The following is an 18,919-nucleotide window of genomic DNA, read 5'->3' as shown; positions in this document are numbered from 1 at the left end:
TGTATAGCGTCTATTTTACAGTTAAATACGAGTTTGAATTCACCTTGGAGGGGAAAGCGTCACCCACGGCCACAAGCTGCTTGCAACTGTTGTACAGCATCCACATCTGCGCTTCGAATTCCGACTCGTATAGCACGTCGCACAGCAGTGACACGATCGGCGACACCTGCACAATTCACTCGGGTGAACCTCTCGCCCTCTCAAAGGCCATTTACTTTCAACACATTTCATTGGGCATATTCACCCTATACCCATTTAAGTAAATGAATTTTACTTAAATGCGCAAAGGGTGAAAACATTAATAAAATTACAACGAATTCGAAAGATCATTGGAAAAAAACTGGTATGTACAATTGATCGTATAAACCGATCAAGTGTACAAGTAGCGCGTCCAGTAAGTAAAAAAGGGAAGACGACCTCCGTGGTCCGGGTGTAGTTTCGAATTCGAAACCAATTATGTTTGAAAAAAATGTTAATATCCCTGAGGTTGGGCAAATCCAGCAATGAGTGTGCAAGTCCAGGTATAATACTTTGAAAGAAGGAAAGCTTACCTCGGTGGCCTTGGCGATGTGGAAGTTGTAGGTGTTGAGCAGCTGGTAGATCTGGCGCGCTGGGGGTATCACATCGCGCGGTGTCAGCGGCGCCAGCTTCGACTCCGACGGCCTGCACACGGGCTTTGTTCAAGTAGGCTCGGTTCAGTTAAACAACGTATGGCAATTTCATAGTTAAAAGAATTCATTAGCGTCTTCATATTTTAATTACAATTTCAATTAATGATCTACAACTATCAGTTTTTTTATTTTCTTAACGTTGAGCGACATCTAGCCGCCAAAAAAGGAAATGGTCCACATTTAGTTCACGTAATATGAAATGTATTCGACCAATTTGTAATAAGCTAATAAAAGACTAACTACTTCATTACAAGAAGTAAAGTCGATAATTTCTTCTCCAAAATGCCACGCGAGAAAATGGTAAAACTGACAAGAAAGTTCCCAAAATCAGTGATAGATAGGCAATGGCGATTCACAAAAAAAATAATTTGTGTCCGAGTTACCAGTGCAATAGTCTGTGGTACGTTATTAATTAACTTCTTTTGTTATGGCTTAACTTCATGCCTTTTGACTGTTTAAGGCTTCTGTAGTTTATTTTGATATAAATACATGGGGCGCACTAAAAGTTTCCGGAACTGGCCACTTACATAAACAATATTCAAAAGTAATTACAACATTTGAAAATGGAACTCTTTGGTTGTAGAACACAGTTTGTTTCATCTGACTGTCATTTGTTTTTACATTGTGGCGTCATTTTAGAAATTGGTTGTCTACATCACCATGGATTTCGTGAAAATTTTCGTTGTATGATTTTTTACGACTTTAAGTGTAATTTAACAGCTCAGTAGAGCTTCGCTCGGCTTCAAACTGCTTACCAGATTCAATGAAGGGGCGTCAAATTTGGTGTGGGACATAGTAACAGGTGGCGAAACATGGATTTATCCTGACTAATTCTCAGAATAGTAAACCCAAAACAAAATTTGTTCTGGAATTTCAACTCTATATTTTCATATATTTTTCATAAACAGACGCATACAAATGATGTCAACAAAAATTTATATGGGAGATTGCCATTATCCTTTGTGTAGCGTTCTCTGTTGTCAGTGATGTGCACTTCGAATAGGCACTGCCTTCGCTAGCAAAGTGACAATTAAATGCTCCATAATTTCTTAACACAATTATGACGCGGTCTGCGCCGCGTCGTTTAAAATTGTTTGACATTTGTCATTTTGACATAGAATTCAAAAATTGACATTAATGGCAGTTTCTAGCGCACTAAATCTCGTCTTTCATTATATCGTAAGTGGTTGTGTAACGAATTTATCTAATACAATTTTAGTTACTATTACTAATTATGATTATTTTGTAGTTGTCGCAAAAGATGCTGGATGGCTCTATACGATTTCACGTTCAGCCACGGAATAACAAACTATTTTCATAAATGTACTGTGACGTTAGTGTAAGAATGTTAATATATTATCTTTAAACTTATCTCTCAAAGACACTCTGGCGCCCTGATTATAAATTGCCCTAACCGCACGTTTCTGCAGGACAAAGATTCTATTAATATTGACGGCATTACAAAGCAAAATGCCGTATGTCATTAAACTGTGAAAGTAACGGAAGTAAACTAATCTAGCTGTTTCGACGTCTGAACGTTTTCGTATTTATTATCGCGTACACTGCAGAGCTAAACGTTTTGATAACTTATTTATGTTTAAAGCCCGTTGTAATTTAGCATCTAAAGTTATGCCTAGAAGCACAACTGTATCGGTAAGGTGCAATGTTTCGTTCGTAACTATAATGATTGCATCCGTCTGTCTAACATTGGATAATGTAAATTTCACGCAATTTGTTTTTTTACTCATTAAGAAGCGAACAAGTAATTAACTACAAATCAGTTTAGTACTTTAGATATAGCATTGTTCACATCGTCATAGGAACATTGGTGCCTTTTAACATTAAATAATACGGAAATATCATCAGCAAATAATACTATCTTACGTTCTATACCCTCCACGAGGCTAGGTAAGTCGTTAATATAAAATAAAAACGAAAATGGATCTAGAATTGAACCTTGAGAGACGCCCATGCTAATTGCAGACACTGATGATCTCGTACCATTGACATCGACCCTTTGTACCCTCCCACTCCAATGTGATTTTGAGGAGGTCGAGGTCAAGGTCCACCAAACCATAATGGCGAAGTTTCCTGACCAGAGTATCACGATGCACACAATCAAAAGCTTTGGAAAGGTCACAGAACACACTAATAGCATCATGTGAGTCTTCCTATGCATCAAATGTAATTATGTAGTGTTGACCAATGGAATTCTTAAGCCAAACAATTAACTGCTTGGCTTAGGAATTACGTTAATCAACACTAAATTACACAATTATTTAATATTCTTATGGAACAGACTTAAAACGCGAAATCCTATGAACGTTAACTTTTGTTCGCTTGACATCTACGCAGTTACGGACACACTTCAACAATATTCGAGTAGCAAAGGATTATGTGGAACATTCTAGGTCTCGGTCTATCAAATCATAAATAATATTTGACTATCGATGCAATATAACTTTTTTATTGGTTGTAATAGCACAAAATGATTAAATATTTAACAGTTTGTTTAATTTGGTGAAAATAACACTTACCGATGATATGAAACGCCTTCACCTGATACATTTTTATTATTGCTATTATTTCGACAACATAAAACAAAACAATAAACTATAATTCACTCAAAGTATTTTTGATTTACTCAGTGAAGGACACGTTCGGCTTAACAGAGAAAGAGACAGATGTATCATAACGATGTACAAGGCACCGCCCACTTCACACTCCACGAGCTTGCTATCCCGTGCGTTCAGCCCTAAACGGGGGGTTGTTCATTACGACTGACCTGACGACGGGCTCGGCGTACTTGAGCTGCGCGCTGGGCGCCACGTCCTGCAGGCGCAGCGAGCGCAGCAGCACGCTGCGGATGCCGTCGGCCGCCGACATCACCAGCTTGGCGCCGCAGTCGGGCTTCAGCCCGTGGAATTCAATGCTGTAGTCCACGGTGAGGTCGCCCAGGTTGGCCCAGTACTTGGCGATAACCACCTCCAGGGTCACGCCGCCCTTCGGAACGAACGCTTCGTTATATAACATGAACACTTGGGTTATTTTGTGTCTATGCTTATTTAATCGTTAGTATAGTTTCGAGGCTAGCTGCCACAACGTTTTCTGTAGGGAGTGTATTGTAACAGTTTATATCGTAGGTGTAACGAAAACTTGTAACGTTTAACATAACTGACTGCGAAAATAGAAGAACGAATGTACAGTGTCACCATTGCGGGTTTTACTTTACTCGGTGACGCTTAATCGATCGAGTTCCAGTCTCCACTCACGGTGATCTGGAAGGGCAGAACGGTCGGCGCCTCGGCGTTGACGTTGAGCAGCTTCTGCGTCTCGTGGCAGCGGCAGCTCTTCTTGGGCAGGATCTGCATCGCGTGGACCAGGAAGCGGCCGGTCGTCTCCTTGTCCTCGGTGGTCATCCGGAGGACTCCCCAGGTGGCCTCCTGCGGCGCTGCGGGGCGAGGGCGCGTTAGTCGGGCGGCGGGGGTGGGCGGCGGGGGCGGGGCGGGCTTCCACTGACCGACGACGAAGTGCCTCCGGATGGCGCCGGGCGCGAAGTGCGCGCCGCGCTCCGCCAGCTGCGGGCAGCCGGGCGCGGCCAGGCGCAGCGGCGCGGGCTGCAGCACCGTCACGGGGATGCGGAACACCGGGCCCTTGTCCAGGCAGGCCACGTCGAAGGCGCCGATGCTGCGGAAGGGCGGCGGTCAGCGGGGCGGGCGGCGGGGGCGCGGTCGGCCGCGGCGCCGCCGTCCTACCTGGCGAAGTGCGCGCCGGGCGGCAGCGCCGTCGTGTCCACGCGCACCGTCAGCGGCCGCGACACGTTCATCATGTCCAGGAAGGCGGGCGCCGACACCCAGGCCGCGCCGCAGCTCAGCGCCAGCCGCACGTTGAACGCGATCTGCTTCGGGATCACGCCCTTGTCTGCAACCACGCGCCGTTGCACTTTGCGCTCTAAGGCTCGATTTGCGCACCAAGTGTTTCTAACGAAATTCTACACAGCGTAATGCGTTTGACGTACACGCTAGACGCGATACGAGCACCGCGGAAATTCCCGAGACTGAGATCTCTCATAAAGTTCATTGTGCCGTAGTTACAAAAATTCCATCCCACGACAATGTGAATTGAGCCCAACGAGGCTAGCACATTGGCACAAGCCTCTTCTATGCACACTTACTAGCTCAAAATTACTCAGTCACTTGTTCTTTTTACGTACTAGATTTAAGTGTGTGTATAGTACTCAATTCAACAAATAAACGATTTTTTCTTTCTTTCTACAGACATTTACGAAACGTAGAATCCGTCGTAAAAATTCAGATATCCTGCTAGAAAAACGTGTACCAAGACGATGCCATATAACGTTAGTGTTGAAATTACAAATTTTAACTCTAAATATAGTGTTCTGGATCTATAATGAAGCCAATAAACTGTTAATTAAACGACGAGTCGCGACGGTGCCTAAACTACTAATTTCGTACTTAAAGGCCTAAGCTACCAACAAATTCTACTTTTAGCAAAAACTAACCATGATTAACTTCGTTTTTACTCAAACTATGGAGTCGTAAAATTTGTGTCCCGACGCACTTCTTTCGCTCTCCTATGGACGGAAACAGGTGTCAACACTTGCTGGTACAATGATTCAAAACACGATAGGGAAGGAAAGTAAACAACAATGAACACAAGCACGAACATCCGAAGGCGAACTCTGTTTCCGTCTAAGAGAGATTAGAACAAAAAATCAATTTCGGAAACGAAGCGACACTTCGAATGTTCATGCCAAACAGATATCACCATTTTATGAAAAACTTCTGATAATCCCTCTTTGTTATTATTCAAGTTATAAAAAGGTTTAGTAACACGTTTTTCATTACAATTTTTATCATTATTTGATTTATCAAATATAATTAAACTGGATAATTAAAACGAAATAAAGCTGAATATTTAAAAAAAAAATAATACATCTCAAGTTCCAGATCCGTATTAAGATCTTACTAAAATCAATTAATTATTAAAAAATATGATTAAATATCAATCAAGTTCACATCAACGGTTACGAACCATTTGATAGAATTGTTGATATTTCCGCTTGATAATAAACATTACAGCATTTAAGCTTCGACTTCCTTTAATTATTAAGTCCTCATCATAGAAGTCTTGGTCACTTGAGATGGTATCAACTACATGTCTGTCTTTTTTAAAACGGTGTAAAATGACATTTGTAGAGTTGCCAATTTACACAAAATTTTAAATAGTTACGTAGTTGTTGGCGATAGTTTTATCGATAGATTGTGAAAGAACACAAATTTTGCCAAGAATGACTGAACTGTGAATGTTACGACTCATGATTACTAATTGCGATGTTGCCTTCTTTATTCTTATTTTGACAGTCGACCTGTTAGTATCGAGATCAATTTTTATTCACATATATTTTAACAAGAACAGAAGACTATGATAATCTATATGTAATTAAAATGAAAAACTTTAAAATACGTCTCCACTTCATATTTTTCATAAATATAGTTCTAAATACAGAGTATGTGTGTATGAACTTACAAAAATTGACAATTCATATGAACTTGGGCTCAGTAATAGAATAAATAATGGATCGAGGATGATTCAAATGAAACAAGTTCGGTTATTTATTCCATAAGCGTGACCAATATCGATAGTCGATAGTCGATAGAATATTTATCGACTGCAATCACTAGCTACTCGCAAGCGGGCAACACTTTTGCGCAATGACCTATCACTTTACTCCGTCGTCGAAAAAGACAGACTATAATATACTGCCGGATTTTTAGATCTTTCTGATCTCGTCCGACAAGCACTTAATATCGAGCCTTACTTGTTATAGTTTATAAAGAATTATAACTAATGCTTTATTCGTATAGTAAAGTTGTTAGTATTCGTGTTTTTTTTTAGCTCTACCACTTAAAAGTTATTTCTTTAAACTTCACTTCGTTTAAAATAAACACCGTTATTTTATGTACATTTAAAATCAATACGGACATTCAAAGTGCCGTTCGACTCTCACCAAATAAAAACTTGTCTATTATTATGACATTTACTCTTCAACATAATATGGCTTAACTCTACGGGTGCGGGAGAAACAACAAGATATCTCTATACTACTAAAATATTTGCAATAAGTAAATACGAACGAAATAAATACGAACCTTCCATGTCATCGTGGCTTTGCAAGAATTGTGGTTCTACAGTGATGTTGATGTCTTTGGGTGGATCGCCTTCTCTCGGCCGGAGGAAAATACCCTTTTCGTGTTGAGTCCCACATTGTATCGAGTATGTAACGTCACGATCCACCTCGTCTGGATATGTTGTTAGGAGGTCGAAGCTCTGGGAAATTTGTGTTATAATTGGCTTTCTAGTTACAATTACCTTATTCTTAAAGATAAATGTATAAATGTGTTATGTACAAATATGAGAACGTATAAATGTATAATAAATATAAAAACAATAATGTAAATCAAGTTTAAAATGTATTTAAATTAAAGTCTATCAGTGCAAAAGTGGTATAACCCAATGAAATGCATACTTCTATAAGTGTATCAACTATAAGGTGAATTTAAATGAATGAGGGATTTCAAATTAACCAAATTCATTTTATATAATATAGTAATCATATTATATGACCATTATATAATTATGATTTTTATTTATTCTTGAATATAGAATATAGTAGATTAGCATCATTTTAAGTAATATTGTAGAAATAAATAGATGTTGGTTACACCACTTTTGCGCTTATAGATTCAATTATACGAGAGGTGATCCAAAAATAATGATAATCGGGTATTTGTACTACTCATAAAAATCGAAAAAAAAACTGATTTTGTATACAAGTACCCAAATAGATGAGCGTTAAAAAATCATTTGAATGGGTCATCATTTATGGAAGATATATCATTTGAATACGAGCAGTTGACGAGATAACACGGAAATGGAGAAAAACGAAATAAGGCCTGTGGTAAAGTACTTTTGCTTGAAAAAAATGTCTACCAATGACGTATACGCCGATTTGGTGGAAACATTGGGAGCTTCTGCTCCTCCATATTTTACAGTCGCACGTTGGTGCAAAGAGCAACCTGGGCAGAACATCCACGGAAGATGAACATCGCAAAGGCCGCCCAACCACGTCCCTCACCGAGGACAACATTAAAAAAGTCCCAGATGTTGTTTTAACAGACCGAAGAGTGACCATCAGGCATCTAGTTGAGCTCACAGAGATCTCATAAGGCAGCATTCAAAGAATTCTCACCAAAGAAATGCGACAACGGTCTCTGCACGTTGGATACCGCGAATGTTAACTGAGGCGCAAAAGAAAATACGGGTTGACATTTCAAGGGCGAATCTTGAAAGTTCCAACCTGGATCCGTTACTTTGACCCTGAAACGAAACAAGAGTCTGCGACTTGGAAACGACCATCGTCACCGACACCGGAGAAATCTAGAGTCGAGCTCGGCCGGAAAGGTTATCGCGTCTATTTTTCGGGATGTTGAAGGAATTATTGGGTACCGTTTTTGGAAAAGGGAGCCACTATTACGGGCTCTTACTACGCAGACCAATTAAAAAGATTGCGGAACGCTATTAAAGAAAAAAGGCGGTGTAAACTGCGAGCAGGAGTGTTGTTTTACCAAGACAACTCACCCGCACACAAAGCTGAAGTTGCGAAGGCTGCCATTCAAGAAGCAGGGTTCGAACTGCTCGAACATCTGCTCTATTCTCCAAATCTAGCATCCAGTGACCTTTACTTCTTTCCTTGGCTCAAAGAACAGCTCAGGGGAAGGAAATTTAATAGAATATAGCGAATTGATGGCCGCTGCAAATGAATTTTTGGAGAGACAAGCAAAATATTTTTTTTGTAAAAGAGGGTCAGGAAAAAAGATGGACTAAATGTATTGACTGTAGAGGAGATTACGATGAAAAACATAAATGCTTTTGAAACACAACACTTGTTTTCAATGGTTATCATTACTTTTGGATCATCTCTCGTAAGTGTAATTTTGCTACGTCCGTGTATGTACTCTACTGCAGGTTTTATTAACTTGTACCATCTATATGAAATGCAAATAAATTCATATGAATACTTATTTCAACGGTAAATATGATTCTCCCTGTAGCAATAGTGTAAAACGGAACACCAGTAAAATCCGCATTAGGTTATTTTACTTTTTTAATAAAGGCCTTTTTTAAAAATAAAAAATTGGTCGACTGTAATTGTTTTTCATTCATTTATTTTAATTGCTTATACAGGTTTGGAGGTTGAGTTTACGTTGTAAATTTCGGTAACTAGAAAAGATTTGTTATTTAATAATCTATGATAATGATAAATCATCGAGATTATTGATGATTACAAATGATTAAATATTAAAAAAGATAAAAATTTAAGATAATCAAAATCAATGTTAAACTGTTACAGTGTTTCAATTTTCAACCGTTACTGCTTTATCACAAAATCTAAAAAAATTTACTTTGTTTAATTACCAATTTTTCAATAAAGGTTGAGTAAGGCGATGTTAAAAGATAGGATATTAAAACTATTTCTTCAGATCTAAATCGTGTATATTTGTTTTTTCAAACAAATCAACGTTTCGAGCCCTTATCCCTGATAATCCCTGATGGGACCTGTCCCATGGTCAGAGCTGACGGTCAGAATTTGAAAAACAAATAGACACGATTTAAATTCGAATAAATTGTTTCATTTCCTATGTGTAACAATTGCGAAAACCTAAGAACCGAGACGTGAAAAAAAATGTTAATGTAATTGCTACTTTGTGTCGAATTATTTATTTAAATATCAACGCTTTCTTTTTCTTTTTTTGTACCGTTAAATGTACCGGTATGTGTATTTACTCGTAACATGACGGAAAACAAAGAAAAAGAAGTAAAAATCCTCAACCGAACTGAAGGCTCGTGGTGTCTAAAGATTAGAGACGAAATAAGGGCCATATATTCCTGGTAACACATTAGCGATACAGCTCTTATAAATATCAACTCTCGTTTGCACTGAAATATAGGCAGGCCACTTGACCTGTGTGTACTTCTCCGTATATTCCAAATATATTCTGTATTTATTATAATAAAGATAATATCTCTAACAATGCCGTGCTGTTCTATTCGGTGGTGTAGGAAAAACAGCAAAACATCTAATTACAAAACAAACGGAATCACATTTCATTGGTAATTAAATATTAAATATGTAATTTTGCAATTCTCGTCCACTATAGCAAAGCTCAAGTTAACTGGTCGATTTGAAGTGAAACAACTGACGACACCCGTCAATTGTTTCGAACTCGGGCTGGCCAATCGGAGCGCAGTTGTCACAGTAATGATATGGCAGAATAGTTTTCAAACAAATTAAATGACATTTCGTGTCTATTTCTGGTTATATACTCGATGTGTCTAAACAATAAGTGCTCGAGCAACGTCGGCCAACCAACCTTCTCGACGTTGATGAGGCCCCCGCCCTGCGCCCAAGGCTCGACGTGGGCCAGGAACGTGGCCCCGTTCTCCAGCGCGCGCTTCATCGAGTACGGCGAGTACGACAGCTTCTTGGCGAGGAGGCCCGACACCAGCAGCGCTAGGGACAAAGCCACTTCTTACTCTTGTGCCAGTTCGGTTATTGACCCACATTCATCACGTTAATTTATTATACGTTCCATTGCGGACACGAATTTACTCTGAAGAGACGGTTCACATCCATTGGAGACTTCACAGGTTTTGCCAAGAATTATGAGCGTTAGCGAATATGGAAATAGAAGTTATAGGTATATACTGCTACAGGAATGCCAACCATAGATTTTTCAATTGAGAAGCAACTGTTCTTTTTTATGCTCACATTTTAATAGAGCTGTAGCAGCCACTGTACGTGTCACAATGTCGAACCTAATTCCGACATTCAGGTACGTCTTAGTGCAAGCAAAAGATAGTAGTAACAATACGTATCATATAGTATAAGTTTCACAAAATATATCAGTCGATAAAGTAAATCACCAACTAACGACTCACTTATTTCTACTTTACATCATCATGACGCAGTAGGGCCAATTACACCCTTTCACCTGCGTCATGGTAAAGAGCTAATTAATTGAAACAGAAGTGAATAAGTAGGTTCATCTATGGACAGGCAGACAGAAGGTAAAGTAAATAGGTGGTATAGGCATGGGTACAATTTTTTATTCATCTCATTCGATGTAGTTTTTGATGTAGACAAGTAGAAAGTTAAATTGGTAAAGTTTTTCCTACATTTAAGTCAACGTCGTTCATAGATTTGTTCTTACTAAATGCGGTCATCTGTGGTATGCTCTCGGTTGGTTTCTGATTAAAGATCGAGAGTAGAAATCGTGTTTGTTGAATTCTTTTCGAAATGTTTATTTGATTGAATATCTTGGTTTTTAGTGTTCACTGATACAGAGGCCGAACAAATACTAAGAAAAGTTCCTTCGGTTCGGCCGGACACGAACCGGCAACAGCCGGGTGCCCGGCCGGACCGCAGGGCAAGGAGCGTACTCACAGACCACGCCCGCGGCGTGCGGCGCCGCCATGGACGTCCCGTTGAGCAGCTGCGTGTGCCGCAGCGTGAACCTGCAACAGCGGCGGCGGTGAGCGGGCGGGGCGCGGGCGCGGGGCGGGGAGGGCGGGGCTCGTACCTGGCCACGGACGTGACGGCGCCGCCGGGCGCGGCCACGCTGAGCCCCAGCGCGCCGTCGGGCGCGGGCCCGCGCGAGCTCCAGCTGAAGGCCGTGCCCGCCACGCGCGCGCGCATGGAGTACGCCGCCGCCATCATGGCCGGCGACACGTACGCGCCCACGCCTGCGCACACGCCGTTCGGCGTTCAACGAACTGTGCTTCCCGCGCGTTACTGCGGAGTTGCGCGACTGAGCGCCGAGGCGTCTCTAGTGCTTTTCTCAAACAATGCGAACAAATAGTAGAATGCATAATGGAAAAGTAAACAAGTTTTCCGTGACTTTATTCTCGTTCTGTTGTGTAGTACTCATATAGTATAGATGCACCAAAAAAATACTCGCAATTAGGTATCACTCTCGCTGCGCCAGTGAGCAGTTGGCTGTATGACAATTCTTCTTTAGATTGTTTACACAGCTCTTTGTTAGCAGAGATATTTAAATGTTTAAAGCAGTGGACAGAAATAGATTAACATACTTATTCAGGCCAAAAGGGTTGCACGCCTCCCAAATGACAAACTTTATGAGTTCTGAAACTCACCGATGAGCACAGTCTGTTTGATGTCGGGCGGCGCGCCCACAGTGCACAGCGCCGGACCGTGGTTGCCCGCAGACACCACCCAGTTCACGTTGTAGCGGTTCACCACCTCGCAGATTAGGTCACCTATGCGTCTGCCAACCGAGGGTTTCTCAACGCCACCGATATCACTCACGAGACCGATGGCGCTCGACCACATTTGTGCGGACGAATAAGGCTCAAAAACGAAATAATTGTAATGATTCATGTCGTCGTTAAGTTTTAAAGTTTGGAACTTGTTAATATCGATGCTGTAGACAATATCGATGTAGCAACACTAACGAGTGTAGCTTCCAATTTTGACGAATATATACTTTTATATCACTACACAAATCGTGGAATTCTGAATCGAATTACGCTACTATACGCGGCACCATGGACCGATGACTGCAGAGGACTGCTAATCTCCATACTGCAGATCATAACTCTGAAAAAGGCTTTTTGCCATCTTAGGGCCCTCACGTGAGACGCGGATGACCTACGCGACCGTCTGTCGCGGATGGTAAAATGTATTATATGTATACTGCACATTCAGTGCGACGTGGTCGCGGAGAGGTACCCGCACGCAGACGGAAACCGTCAATTGAAACCGAAAGGAGGAGAGGAGACTTCGACCATGTCTGTGGAATCCCCGCGACGATTATTACAAAAACAATTTTAAATTTCATCTTCCTGCAATTCCGAAAACAAAGATACAATTTCTTCTTTAAAAAAAACTTTTCGACACGATTGGTTGCACATTAAACCTTCTTTTACCATGGCGCCGTGTTTTAGTTAGAAAATAGGTGGCAATGAGCACTTTCAAATTTTTATTTATAACTGTACCGTGCCCAAACACGATCTGCGAGGAACTGAACGACAATTCGTCCGCGACAGACTTCGGTCGCTCGTGCGCGCGCGAACAGTCCGCGGCGCTGTGAAGGCCCTTATATCTAGACGCCGCGGATTGGTAGCCTGGAAGTAGTTTGTGCTACGTAAATGGCCGTGGATAACAATTAATTCATCTTTAATATGAAATGTAAGTAGTCAGTTTTTTCATTGTATTATTATTCAAATGTTGGCCATGAGCTAAAATTATTTTATTGAAATTTGACAAATATGCGTGCCAATAGATGGCATTGTGTGTTACAAACTAATTCATAAATTAACGCTTGCTATTATGGGCTAGATAGGGGCGCCGATGAAAAAGTGTCCGCGTCGCGAGCGCGACCATGGAACGAACTTGTATAACGGTGTTCATTTTTTCAAAATCCGTTATATAAATACTTTTTCAAAGGAATAAGCAAAATAACATACTTTCTATAGTACTTAATAAAATTTTTATCAGTTCGATCAGGCGCTCTGATCGTACGCACGCACACGCTTTCGTATTATGTGCGCGTAGTGAAAATAGCGATGTTTTAAACAAAACATCTTCGAATATAAAGTTACCAAGTTTTATCTTTGCCGATTGCATTTATCGGTGGCATATAATAACAACCAAAATAAAATGCCGGTAGTACCCATAAAAAATATGCAATATTCGCCATCTCAGTTAATTTGTTTGTTATCACTAGGAATTAGAGTAATTTTGATAAATTGTAGTTCGTGAATTATTTACAAAAACAGCTAATTGCGACATCTTGTGTACCAATAGGTAACATAACTGCCTCTGTGGCCGAACGGTTACCATGCCGGACTGCCACGCAGAGGTTCCAGGTTCGATTCCCGGGCCGGGAGAAATATTTGTATGACCTACATTTGTTTCTCTCGTGAGTTTGGGTGTAATTTGTGGTTGTCTATATGTGTGTCCATGGCACCCGCGACACTGGGTTTCCCTAGTGCGGGGCTATGTTGAGTGTGTGTGTTATTATTATGTTATTATTATTATTACTTAATACCCGACTACAGGCCTACCGCTTAACCGAGTCGGTTCCTGAGGTAGCTGCGCGGTGCGGGAGGAGTGACAGTTTACGTAACAGTTATATCTCGCGGCACACGGGACAATTTCGACAAGATTTTTCTAGCAATATTCAATAACAAGTTGATTGAAAACGGTGCCTACAGTATTAGTCAATTGTTGTTGTGTCAAACGACAGTAAAAAAAAACTATTTCATTGATAATTAAAATAAATAGACAAGCCATTTGGCTCTTTTTCAGTTAACTTGTTATTGAGTCTGAAAAATCTTGTTAAAATTATGTAGTGTGCAGCGCGACATAACTGTTAGGTAAACTGTCACTCCTCCCGCACCGCGCAGCTACCTCAGGAACCGACTCGGTTAAGCGGTAGGCCTGTATGCTGTCTTGAACCGCTGTTAGCAGTCCTGTTGAATTATTTATTAGTCCATGGATGGCGATGATAGCGACACATTTTTCTTCAAAATTGTCAGTTACGTCTAAAATGTTATACAACAACGTGTTAAAGGGAACATCAAACTAAAGTTACATTGTATCGACACCATTGACTTACAATTATATGGACGTCGGGTCCGCGCTAAAAAGTGTCCGAACTTATAGGGCGTTAAAATCGTATATAGGGCGTCATTCACGCTTTAGTCTTCGTTTGTTCGACTGACAGCGAAGCAAGCAAAATTAGACAGTACTGCGATGACATTACAATTTAAATTCAACGTTTTAGCTTTTTCATATTCCTTTACATGTCACTACGTTTAAATAGGTTGACTTGGGACATTTTTTTCGTGGTTTTTGTATTAGACCCGTCGTCCATTTATTTGTAAGTCAATGATCGACACATATTCCTATTACTTATCTATTCAATTTCTGAATTTAAATTGGAATGAGCACGAAACAAGTGACAGTTAAAAATATAACTTACCCGGCATTCGACCAATGCGCGTGCTCCCCGTAGCTCATGTTAATGACGTCGATCTTCATCTTCTTGGACAGCTCCATGACCTTGATGCAGGCCCTGACCAAGGCGGTGCCGGTCTCCATGGAGCCCAGGCGGCTGTCGCCGATGGTGAGCGAGACGAGCTGCGCGCCGGGCGCCACGCCGTTCTTGTCGGGCTCGTCGGGGAAATGGCCCGCGGCGATGCAGGCCACGTGTGTGCCGTGCGTTGCTTCAATCCAAAGTTCTCATATTAAACAGGCAGATAACCGATTTTTTAGGGACTAGCAAGCCGTGACCCTGATGGCAAGCTACACGCCTGTCCATACCAGATACAGTGCCACTTAGATCTTTAAATTGCAAAAATCTGAGGGGCACTACCACTGCGCCCGTCACCTTGAGACATAAGATGACAAGTCCCATGTGCCTGTAATTTCACCAGCACCCTTACCCTTCAAAACCGGAACACAGTAATGCGGACAGAAATAGGTAGAGGTTCCCTGCACGAACTTTTTCACAAGGAGCTCTACTGCTATTAAAAACGATGACTAATAAAGCTTCCTTTTATAGTGAAGTGGACCCAAAATATTTCGACCACACGGAAAATCAGTTTTTCGATATTAAACAATACAAAATCCATTTTTTTTTAATTAGTAATGATAATAAACGATTGGGGCTCGAAATACGATTAACTAAATTTCCCTTGACTAAAAAATCACAAAGTTTCGCAAAACTTTCATTTTTTGCCACATTCAATTGTTAGCAGAGACATATTTCAAGGAAATTTTCTGTACTGTGTTCCATAATAAATGTCAGGGGACTATGAGCTTATCTACAGCAAGAGAGTAGATTTTATTTCTAAAAGGGAAATATCGTGCTACGAATTTCTCTCTACCTACCTCACACAAGTTTCCTCAAGTCTGTCCATCTACACTATTTTGCACCGATTAAGTTTAAATTGAGTATAATAATAATAATAATAATAATAACGCACACACTCAACATAGCCCCTGTGTCGCGGGTGCCATGGACACACACATAGACAACCACAAATTACACCCAAACTCACGAGAGAAATAAATGCAAGCCATACAAACATTTCTCCCGGCCCGGGAATCGAACCTGGGACCTCTGCGTGGCAGTCCGGCATGGTAACCGTTCGGCCACGGAGGCAGTTATGTATGGAAGTATGGAAGCGTGTTTCTCCATCAACACACAGATATCGAGTCGGGTTTCGTTGGATAAGTATTTTTAACTGAGGGAGGCCTTTACACAGCAGTGGGACAACAGTGCAGGCTTAAAAAAAAATCGTAACAAATTCTCCTTCCAACTCTCTACATATATCCATAGCTTTCTCCATTCAGCCACTCAAGAACTAAAAGCATCAAGAAAGACGGTCCCTGCGCAATGATCATGCACAAACACTCACAGCACAGGCCCACGACCTCCAGCACGCTGCCGTCCTCGTGCACGTTGACGCTGACGGTCATCTCGTCCAGCGCCGTGAGGTGCGAGTGCTCGTGCGTGGCGCTGTACTCGCCCAGGCACACGCCGGCCAGCAGCTCGCCCGCCTCCGACGTGTCGATGCAGGCTCTGGGGGACGAGTGCGGGTCAGGCAGTCCGTTCCCGCCGAGGCGTGTATAGTGCTTCTCTCAAGCAGAGCGAGCAAATAATTGACGGCTAGATATTTCAATTACGGAGAACGTATAATAGAATAGGTGAAACAAGTTTTCCATGACACATTTTGACTCTCGTTTTAAATTAGACGGGAGAACCGTCCATCTTCTCACTAGAACTTATTTTCGCGAAGAAAAACAAAAAAACCTCCGAAGTACACACTTTCGTTTATTTTACCGCCTTTTTTTCAGTATGATGCAGGTATATTCGTGCACCCTATTTAAACGTAAGTCAAGTAATAGCAGACTTTTTTTTTCATTTTCGCAATTACAGACTACAGATGCTTATGAGCAGTTAGTTGTAACAGTTTTTTTTTATCTGTTTACAGAGCTCTTTGTTAACAAATATAATATATACTTGTAACAAAACAAAATAATGCATGTTTGAGAAAAGAAACATTTAATGGAAAAAATAGTAAGAACATAAAATAGTAACATTTATATTTGTAAATAAGAATAAGATATAAAGTAGCAATTATAATAACATCTTTGAACATCAACTTGGTACAACCTTACATTACGATAATTGTTTTTACCTTTACAAAGTTTTCTTTTTTTGTCACACATGTTCGAATCATTTAAGACTTACTTGCAGAGTTAACAAGCACTACTCGGATTATCTATAAAAGTTGACCAAAGTTGAATTTTGATCAAAGTTTTCATTCATTTTCTTTTAGTGCACACTATATTTAGCATTCAATGCTCAAAATTTAAAAGGTATAAAGGTAAAGGTAAGTTCAATTTGAATCCATGCAGGATTCATGCAGCACAAGTGTTCAATATTTTACTTTTAATGGTTCATATTTATATATAGCCTCACCTCCAAACAGTGCCATCATGGAATAGCACACAGTCATATGTGGGACCTAAATCTGTGAACTTCTTCTCAGCATTTGTGAGTGCTTCTACTCTGGCTTCCAGCTCTTCCTTTTGCTGCTTCTCTTCTGGACTCAGGTTTGAACCTTTTGATGCTATTGACAAATAAACATAATCACTGAGTTGCAAATTGCAGCAGTTTTGTCCAAAAAATAATATTTGAAAGAGCTTTTACACTGCAGTTGTCACAAAAAACATTTAAATATATTGTTAGACATAAACACAGGGCTCAGCTGAATACTCATCCGAATTCTCCCCATAAGCACTGGTTGACAGTGGGAACATCAAGAGATTAAGACAATTGTAGGTGTTTCATGACTAAGAGAGACTGAAGTGGTGGCTTCTTCGCTCTCAAACATAAATCATTCAAAAAATTTACTTGTAGTATGTTGACAATTATAGATAATTTAAAAAAATATATATATAATTCTAATTTCATAATTTCGATTTATATAATTCAAGCATTGACTGATTGATCATTCATGTTCTAGAACACTAAAAAATATGAATGTAGAGAGAACTGTTTGTAACTAAAACACTAAATTGTTATTTGATTTCACAATGACTCTGATGGCAAACAAATGGAGTAGCCAATGTGGGGGAGATGTAGACAGTGTTCTCAAGTGAGCTTCTCTAGTACAAGGTAAACAACTAAATTACCAAGTTCTGCTTCAAACTCATGCAACTGCTTATTGGCAGCAGCAACTGCCGGTTTATGTCCCACATCCCATATGTGAAGCTTGCGGTGCTCCTGCACCCGCTCTCTCAACTTGCTCGGGTACAAACTGTATGGGTATAGGACACCCACTCTCCAGGTGCCTGTAGGGTTTTTCCATGATTCTGGTATCTGTTTAAAACATTGTCATTAAAAACTTTCCAAGTGCTTATGGATGCCATTCTTTTTGCCTATTTGTGCAAAACTTTTAGTGATAGTATGGCATATAACTTATTGGAGTTGTTTATAGTTGAATTTGTATCAACAAATGATATGTAAGTATATTTAGATATATTTATTTTTGTAAAAACAGCTGATCCAACATAACCTACAATGAGCAAAACGAACCAAATATGAGCACACATATGTGTTTATGAGTTAGAAGAGAGTTAATAAAAATTGGAGGTGTGTTTATTTAAACAGAATTAGCGAAATTTACCTTTAGCTTGCGCCCAGTTAGACCGGTAATGCAGCCGTCCACAGCCTTACGCACTGCACTAGTGTCGACATCTCCACACCCGCTGCAGTCAATCCTCTCTATAAGCTTGGTTTCACCCGTGCTCGTCACCTAAATACAGAAAACTTATAAAGAATCGCAAAAAACTAAATCCAAACAAGTTCATGACAAGACATTTTTTACCTTAAGACCTTCCACTGCCGGGTCCACGCCCGAATCGAAAATTGCAATAATTGTACCCCTGCCATCGTATTCTGGATTTTTATTAAGAAATGACACCACTCCAGTCTCTTTTTTCGGCATTAATCCCCAAACGGGGAATTCAATATCGGTCGGTACGTCTGCCATTTTTGATGAGTCGGTGCCTAATGTTGCCAAATTTGTCAAGTTATCTACTACTGAAATAAAATAAAATAGTTGTA

The 18,919-nt window shown here is 40.4% G+C and overlaps 1 protein-coding gene across 2 annotated transcripts in view; it reads right to left on the bottom strand.

Moving 5' to 3' along the window:
- The window catches only part of LOC113228721 (tripeptidyl-peptidase 2), a 27,368-nt gene extending 8,511 nt beyond the window's left edge, over window positions 1-18,857 (bottom strand). For both annotated transcript variants that reach the window (XM_026462080.1, XM_026462081.1), the window contains exons 1-17: window positions 18,681-18,857; window positions 18,480-18,608; window positions 17,986-18,172; window positions 17,270-17,420; window positions 16,203-16,366; window positions 14,762-15,005; window positions 11,910-12,040; window positions 11,336-11,498; window positions 11,200-11,270; window positions 10,127-10,266; window positions 6,845-7,022; window positions 4,427-4,592; window positions 4,192-4,358; window positions 3,944-4,122; window positions 3,457-3,674; window positions 552-663; window positions 44-166 (exon numbers count right to left, since the gene is read on the bottom strand). In XM_026462080.1, coding sequence (XP_026317865.1) covers window positions 44-166; window positions 552-663; window positions 3,457-3,674; window positions 3,944-4,122; window positions 4,192-4,358; window positions 4,427-4,592; window positions 6,845-7,022; window positions 10,127-10,266; window positions 11,200-11,270; window positions 11,336-11,498; window positions 11,910-12,040; window positions 14,762-15,005; window positions 16,203-16,366; window positions 17,270-17,420; window positions 17,986-18,172; window positions 18,480-18,608; window positions 18,681-18,845 — 2,688 coding nt within the window. In that variant the 5' untranslated portion in view covers window positions 18,846-18,857. The remainder of the gene's footprint in view (window positions 1-43; window positions 167-551; window positions 664-3,456; window positions 3,675-3,943; window positions 4,123-4,191; window positions 4,359-4,426; window positions 4,593-6,844; window positions 7,023-10,126; window positions 10,267-11,199; window positions 11,271-11,335; window positions 11,499-11,909; window positions 12,041-14,761; window positions 15,006-16,202; window positions 16,367-17,269; window positions 17,421-17,985; window positions 18,173-18,479; window positions 18,609-18,680) is intronic.
- Window positions 18,858-18,919: the final 62 nt, after the last annotated feature.

The sequence above is a fragment of the Hyposmocoma kahamanoa genome, unplaced genomic scaffold (assembly GCF_003589595.1).
Source record: "Hyposmocoma kahamanoa isolate Upper Pololo Valley unplaced genomic scaffold, ASM358959v1 239, whole genome shotgun sequence".
In the NCBI taxonomy this organism is placed as follows: Eukaryota; Metazoa; Arthropoda; class Insecta; order Lepidoptera; family Cosmopterigidae; genus Hyposmocoma; species Hyposmocoma kahamanoa.
The sequence above is the reverse complement of the archived record's forward strand: the minus strand, read 5'-3'. Positions and strand labels throughout refer to the sequence as shown.